The 8086-nt window shown below is 27.2% G+C and overlaps 1 protein-coding gene across 1 annotated transcript; it reads right to left on the bottom strand.

Annotated features, from left to right (window-relative positions):
- Positions 1-1440: 1440 nt before the first annotated feature.
- LOC107446688 (uncharacterized) lies at positions 1441-7836 on the bottom strand. Its single transcript, XM_043053515.3, has 3 exons — positions 7736-7836; positions 3874-4155; positions 1441-1570 (listed from the first exon to the last, which is right to left on the bottom strand). Exons 1-2 carry the CDS (start codon positions 7748-7750, stop codon positions 3877-3879), a joined length of 294 nt encoding a protein of 97 aa, XP_042909449.1. The 5' UTR covers positions 7751-7836; the 3' UTR covers positions 1441-1570; positions 3874-3876.
- Between the last annotated feature and the right edge of the window lie 250 nt (positions 7837-8086).

The raw sequence follows: 8086 nt of genomic DNA, 5'->3' as shown, positions 1-8086 counted from the left end.
TAATACGTATAAGAATGAGGAATAGGAAGAAACAAAAAGAGATTTTGAAGAAACTTTCCTTAATTTTCTCGCTACAAAGTAATACTCTTGTTTCCTTTATTGGATTACGTCACATAAGCTTGATGGATTTGTTTCAATTCAATTGTCGAATCATTTATAAGCAAACAATCGTTTATTTTGTCCAGAAAGTTCAATTTTTTAACATATAGGGCAGTTTAAGAGTAATAAAAATTTAATTATTCTCTTTTAAAAAAAGTACGGATAAAACTACAAGAATATGGTTAAATTTACTGTGTTTCTGGATAATGGGGATCACTGAAGAGCTCATTAATTTTTACCTAAGCGTTTGTTAATGATTTTGGTAAAATTACCTATTAAATAAATAAATAATTTATTCAGTAAATTTACTTTTCAGTTTTGTATCTTTTACTAAATGTGTGGTAATAAGAAATATAATTTTGAAAATCAGAATTTTTGGTAAACCCTTACCATATGAAAGGAAAAATTACTAAATGAATGATTTAAATACCGTATATTTTGGTCTTATTGACGAGAATTATGGCCTTTCTTGCCTGAAATGCCATTACCATACAGTTTGGTAATTTTGGTAGAATAATAATGACTTTTGGAAAAATATGGTTTCATAATATGTGATCAAGTTTTTTTTCATTTTTTTTTTCATCATGATGCTTTAAAACATAGCATTAAAACTATTTATTTGGTTTAATTTACTTTCTGTTTGTATTATTTACTAACGGTGTTGTAATAAGTACTATAATTTAGAAAACTTGAATTTCTGACAAACCGTTACCATGGGAACGAATAAATTTACAATTGAACTGTTTAAATACCGTATATTTTGATTTTATTCACCAGAATTATGCTGACAAGTCATTATCATACAATGCCGTAATTTTAGCAGATTCTTTTTTTTCTGTGTAGCTGAAACTACGCAAAATGCTTAAAAACTGAAGAAGTAGTTTCAAAGGAACTTTTTTTTCTCGAAGTTTTATGAAAAAAAAGAAACTTCTCGCTGCAAAAAAGTACTTCTGTTCCTGTTATTTGACTTCACCAAATCAGCTATATGGATTTTTTTTCAATTCCATTTCCGAATGGTTTATAAGCAAATAGTAGTTATTTTGATAAGAAATTTCAACCAATTTAAAATAGAAGGGTTTAAGAATAGTTGTAATGATTAAATTGTTTTTGAAATTATGCGTCAAAATTGAAAACTAAGCGGTAAAGTAAATTTTTGATCAAAGTTTAAAAGAAAATAAATTTCCGGCATCAAACTATGTGTCATATAAGCTCTATGAATTTGTTTCAGTTCTTCAGTTCAGTTCAAACGCCTGATTTATAAACAAATAATAGTTTAAATTTTCCAGAAACTCTTATTTTGACAAAGAGTTTTTAAACAAATAAATAAATGACCATTAAATAGAAACTTTTATCAAAAAATTTATTTATCATTTGAAAAACATTACAATGAGTTCTCAATCAAGACCTCAGAAGAAACATTCATTTTCTTATTATTATCCTGAAAATATCATTGCCATTCAATATCATTATCCTGAAAAAAAATTAAATATTATTAGACTCAAAATTTAATAAGAACCATAAGCAAACAAACTAGTATCAGAACTTGTCAGTAACTTAGATTTTAGCTAAACATTTGCAAAAATTTGAGCATTTAACATTAATATAAAACAAAAAAGCTAACATAGCAGAAACAAATATATATATAGAATCTAAATTTTAAAATAAATCACATAGCTTAAATACCAAGTTTTTAAATATCGATATACAGGGAACGAGAATATGTCCTTTCTCAAGAGCTTGCTTCTTCACAACTGATCCATGCTCGAAACTTTAATGAAACATAAGATTCGGTTTTGATAGATGAAAACAAAAGGTGATTTTAACCATCTGTTTAGAATATTAAAATGTCTCTTCTCACACAAATATAATTTTGAAATGCTTTAAACATATAAAAACACTGGACAAACGTAAACTGCTCCGAGAATGTTATACAGGGTGTTCCGAAGGGACAACTCTTACTGTATATTTTTTAAATTTAAATTTTTGTCTAAATGAAACATAAATTGCGTTTATTAGAAGCCGCAAATTAAAAATTATGGGGGATGCAAAATCTTAGTCTAATCGGAATCTTAAAAAGAAAATTGTGAAAGCCTGTTTAATTTTCACACGTTTCAAGTTTCACCAAGTAATCAGATTGGTTAATATGTCTTCCCCCCCCCCATCCTTTCTAACTAGTTATCTCTGTCAAATCACTATATCAGTATTCGATAGCACGTTTTCTCTCGCTTAAATATTTATTAGCGCCTCCGGATGAGTTTCAGTTTTAGCTTTTAATATTTACAAGAATTTTCAAAATAATTACTGACAGTCTCTTATTGCTCAAAATTTATCAATAAAATTCCCTGCTAATTTTCTATTCATTTATCTTTATTAAGTTAGTTGAAATTACTTTCATCATAAGATTTCTGAATTAGCATTTTCTTAGCCCAAGCGGACCCCTTTCTTTAATGAACAAGTTTCATGTCCCGAAGGTGTCCACTTTAACGAAGTTTCCTTGAATTAAAATTCTAAGCAAGAGTAAAATATATGTTTGCTCGTAACTAGATGCCCGGTTAAATAGGTCTAGTCCGGGTACCGGGATTTGAACCTGATTGAAACCTGATCCGAGTACCTGGTAATGGGTAATAAAATTCTTTTATTGGGTTCCGGTAATAACCGGACATCATGCCGTGGTGGCTTAGCGGATGAAAAATTCGCCTTAGATTGAGGTTACTCAAGTTCAAATCACAGCGGAGGCTCGTTGACAAGAATTCCACTTACGGCTCAAACCGACCACAGTGCTGACGTAGAATATTCTTAGTGATAGATGGATTGTGGGCTAGAGTCCCCTAGCTGTTGCGCCAACCATGGGAGGTTTTCGTGGTTTCCCACTCCATGTAACAAAAACACAGGTTAGTTTCATCAAAAAGTGCCCCACAAAGGCTAATTTGTCCCTAGACTTCATCTAGGAATACCCTCGGCTTCTGGGTTTAATTCAAAATTACAAGGATACTGTGTTGAACATTGGTAGTCAGGAACTCAAAAATGGGTAAGTTGTGCAACGCCGATAATAAAATAAAATTAAATAACCGGATACCCGGTCTATCCATTGCTGATATTGAATTACAAATCAAATGTTAGTATTCTTAAAACAAATCACAAAATCAGTAATTACCAATAATAATTTTTTATAAAATTTTAAACTTGTTTCTTTATACCAGATTGTTGACAAATTAAATAATAATTTTATCTTTTAAAGTCTAATCTTGCAACAGAAGATTATACTAAATGAAAATTTTACATAACTAAAGTCTGATCTAACATTAATCTAAAGAGTAGGCTGAAAAATATAAATTAGATGACCTTGGGTATCTAATTTATATATTTTCATTTCTACTGTATGATGACATATGGTATTATTTTGCTTGATAATTTTTAGCAAATTAAGAAATTTTCGTATTTTAAACATTCATCAAAAAATCCTGACGCCACTTTTAATAATGAAATAACTGCATTTGTTTCTGTTTATATCCTGCAGACTTTTTAGGTAAAATAAATTAAAGGTAATTCTATCAGATTTTAACATATTTTAACACAAAAGATTTGATAGAAAAATTAATAAATAATTTGCTTCATCTGATGTACATGAATCAAAAAAAAAATTGATTTTTAAGAAAACTAAAAATTATAAATTTCGATAATTTTTTTCAAATCAATATTTTAAACTGTTTTAAAAAATATAGCCCTACAACATTTACTCAGTAATTATTTCTTTCAACGTGAACATAATTTTACCATTTAAAACCCATATCCGTAGCGGCCATATCCTCCATAACCAGCACCATATCCTCCATAACCAGCACCATATCCTCCATAACCAGCACCATAGCTTCCATATCCAGATCCGTAGCCTCCATAGCCGAGTCCATATCCGTCGTATCCAAGACCATATCCACCAAATCCGTGCCCTTGAGATTTAATGAAGTATCTTGAACTTACACCATGTCCGCCATGTTTGCCGTAATGATGTATGACATCATTGCTGTAAACCAAGGCAAAGCAAGCCAAAAAGAAAAACTGTAAAAAAATCATTTAAAATTACTTTTCAAATAGTTACATTCCTAACTCAGAATAAAGAAGTTTATCTTCATGCTGAGATTAATGAAGCGTAAGCAACGTCATACGTCCTAGTGAAAAGATATAAAAACCTAAACTGGGCAACTTGCTTTCTCTTGCTGTAATTATACTGCTATATAAATGCTAAATTCCGTATCCTAACAATGATGATGGTTCTGATTGATAATTTCTTTTAAACTTTAACTAGCATTTAAATTGGTACTATTCCGCTTTTTAAGGGTGGGGCAAGTATCTGTGTATAATATTTTTTTAGATCTTGAATTCATTGACCGAGCATAATTTAATGCAAGGAACAGAATTTTTTTTATTTTTTTTTATTCATTTTCGGTTCAGTTGATATTCATAAGCTATCATGGCGTAATTACTAACCAAAAAATTAATAATAAATAATAAATAAAAAATAATAAATTCAAAAGTTCAATTCTTTTAATTTAATTTTATTTTCCTCACTAATAAAATAAACTTTATAACATAGCAAGAGCGGGTGATAATATTACTGATTTAGAAAAAGGTGTACTGCAGGTTGATAGTATAACTTTTATTACTTTCTTGACAAAGACAACTTCGCATACCAGTATCTCCTTTGTTTCTTCCGTAACACATGATTTATTCCTCTCTGATGGGTTTTGTGTTATTATTTTGTTAGTTTTTTATACAGGAAGATATATTCAATTAATATTATGTAAGTTTTCTCATCAAAAAACTCAAACGAGAATATAAATTTCTAACAAACCTTATTTTTAGCTAGAAGTAATGTTAAAATTTGTTTAACATTTTTAAACTAAAAAAAAACATTCAAATCAATAAAATTGTGAATAATTTTAAAAAAAGATATTTTCGCAAACGTTACTTTTTTAAACTCAGTCAAATTAAATGTAAAAAAATATTTTACTGAGAAAAAAAGTATGGTCAAAACTAGCTGAATATTTTAAAATTTAACGTGATTTCCTGCTCTATGGTAACACCAAAACGCTCTGTAATTTTTATCGAAGAACTTTGGTAATAATTTTGATAAAATAAAAAATAAAATAAATTTTTATAATATTTGATAAAATTTAGTAAATGCGAAGAATTTGTTAATTTTATCATGATACTTTAGAGCATGGTATAAAAACCATTTATGAGTTTAAATTTACTTCTTAGTTTTGTACTTTTTTCTATATGTGTGATAATAAGAATTTTAATTTTGAAATCTAGAATTTCCTGTAAGTCGTTACTAGGACTGGGCGATATTAGAAATTATATATCGTGATATATCGTCAGTTTTGCATCGCGATATAGCGATGTATCGCGATATAGTATTTTTGAATTTCATTTACTTTAAGGCACAGAAAGTCAGATTTCTATCAAGACTTCATACGCATATTGATTTAAATCAATTTATAAATTTGAAAATATATATGTTTTGCTAAAGAAAGATATTAAATAAATTGACTAAGATGTACAAATCTTACTTAAAATATTTATTGAAAAAATGTGTGTAGATGCAGAATGAAATATTTGCACTTCTTTATCGTTTATAAGGTATAAGCAGTCTTAATTTAAGTTAACCCCTAAAATACCCTTAATGAAAAAAAATATTGTTATTAAACAAAAGCTGATTTTAAAATTTCAAAATATATTTTAATTAAAATAAAAGTTAGATTGACTAAAAGCCGAAGTTTAAAATTAAAAATGTTCGAATTTTAAACTAAAAAGTAAACATAAGAATTGTAATAATTTCTTAAAATTTTCGTTCTCTGAAAGATTTCTCAGTTTAAAAATAAAAAGGGAATTTTATAAAGATATCTAGCTGAAATTATTGAAAGAAAATTTAAAAAATTAAAAAAAAAGTTTGTTAAGAAATTCATTATACACTTAAAACAAAGTGTTAAAAATATTTTATTTTTTTTTTTAAAAAAGAAACTTTTTTTAACAAATCAATATTTGCTTGTACTATTATGCGTAAATAATTACAGAATTATTAAGCTCGATCGTAATGTTCAAATTCTTAATGAAGAAGTAAACACAAGTTTTGCTATAATTTCTAAAAATGATCACGCAAATAACAAAAGATTTCTTAGTTTAAAAAAAAATAAAATAAATAAAAGTGAAATTTATCAATATATTTACCTAACAGCATAGGAACAAAATTTAAAAAATACGTTCGTTATAAAATTATTTGTATGCTTAAGACAAAGAGCTAAATAAATTTTAGAAAAAAAATGCTTCTTAAACACTATTTTTATTATTATTTCATATAAATAATTAAATTAAATTAAATAATGAACGAACGAAAAACAAAGTAAGGCAAAGTTTCTTAATTAAATTCTTAAAAATAAAAACAAAAGAATTGTGATATTCGGTAATATATTTAGCTAATTAACTAATAATATAAAACGAAAATTAAAAAAAAATAATGATTTTACGCTCTAATAAAACAAAGTAGTTGATAAAAAAATTGATAAAAAAATGATAAAAAAATTGATAAAAAAAAAATAAAAAAAGAAATGAATAAAATTCGCAAACTTTTCAAATTCTTTTGAACAAATAAAGTTTATTGACTTATGTCCAAAAAATAAGTTTTGTTTTAACTTTATTTCTAAAAATAAAAACAACTCAAGATTTATAAATTTAAAATCAGTAATAGAAGCCCATTAAATTATTAGAAGTTTTATCCGAAAGGTTTTTAATAAATTAAAAGAAAGTAAAAAAATAACCTCACAAATTTATTTACTTTGTAATTTAATTCCTTATGGGTGCCTTAAATTAGATTTCCGATAATTTTCACATTTAAAAATATAAAAAAGTTTTGTCAGAAAATAAATAAAAAACTTACCTAATTAATGAAGAAACTTTTCTTTATAAATTCTTTTCAATAATAGATTGCGTTCAGAACAAGGTTACGACGGCGATCACGAAGTTAATCCCATTGAAAATAATCTACAAGAAACGATTTCAAATCGCGAAGGTGCGAAAACGAACATGTGATATAACGATATAAGGTCTCAAAAATGGTTCTGATTCTACCGCTCATCAGTCAAGGCCGTCTCAACATAACGAAACAATATCGTCTTCCACAGCGCGAGTTGGCATCGGAACGTAAGAGAAAGTCCTTGCGTGTATCGCTATATCGTTATATCGTCTTCTTCACTCGACTGCTTAAATCAGATTTCTGATGCATCGCTTGGAATGAAAGTTGCTGTATCGGTTTGCCGATATAGGCGTTAAATCGATATGTCGCGATATATCGATTTATAGCCCAGTCCAAGTCGTTACCATATGAGCGGAAAAGTTAGCATCAAATGAATAGTTTAAATTATCAAATTAAATTATCAAAAGAATAGCTTAAATACCATATCTTTTGGTTTTATTAGCCAGACTGTCATACGTTAATTATACAAGAATTTTTTTTCTCCACGCTTAGAATACTTGAATCATAATATTGTTTCGATATATATTTTCCAAAGCAGAATTCATTAATATCTCAGAAACATTTTTTTAAAATATATAATAAAAAGATATTGTAAACAACACTTACTGCGATTTTGATCATGTTGATTATTTGTTTGATTTGAACTGAGCTAACAACTGAACTAACTTTCCATTTTTGGTCCTGCCTTATATATTAGCTAGTTCTACTTCAATTAATCAGTCATTTATTTCACAACGAATAGAGATTTCGTTATCAAAAATTCCAATCGAAATTATTCATGCTTGCACGCATTTTGAAAAATCTCGCCGAATTCGTATATTTTAAGAAACGTTACGAAAATGAATTAATCCACGTCTTATAATTACATCTCAAATTTAAAAACAAATAATTTATTAGTGTTTCAAAAAAGCAAACAGTTTTACAAAAATTTATGAGAATTTTGTTACTCAAAGAAAA

The sequence above is a fragment of the Parasteatoda tepidariorum genome, chromosome 7 (assembly GCF_982258835.1).
Source record: "Parasteatoda tepidariorum strain Cologne lab strain chromosome 7, Ptep-v5.0, whole genome shotgun sequence".
NCBI lineage: Eukaryota > Metazoa > Arthropoda > Arachnida > Araneae > Theridiidae > Parasteatoda > Parasteatoda tepidariorum.
The sequence above is the reverse complement of the archived record's forward strand: the minus strand, read 5'-3'. Positions and strand labels throughout refer to the sequence as shown.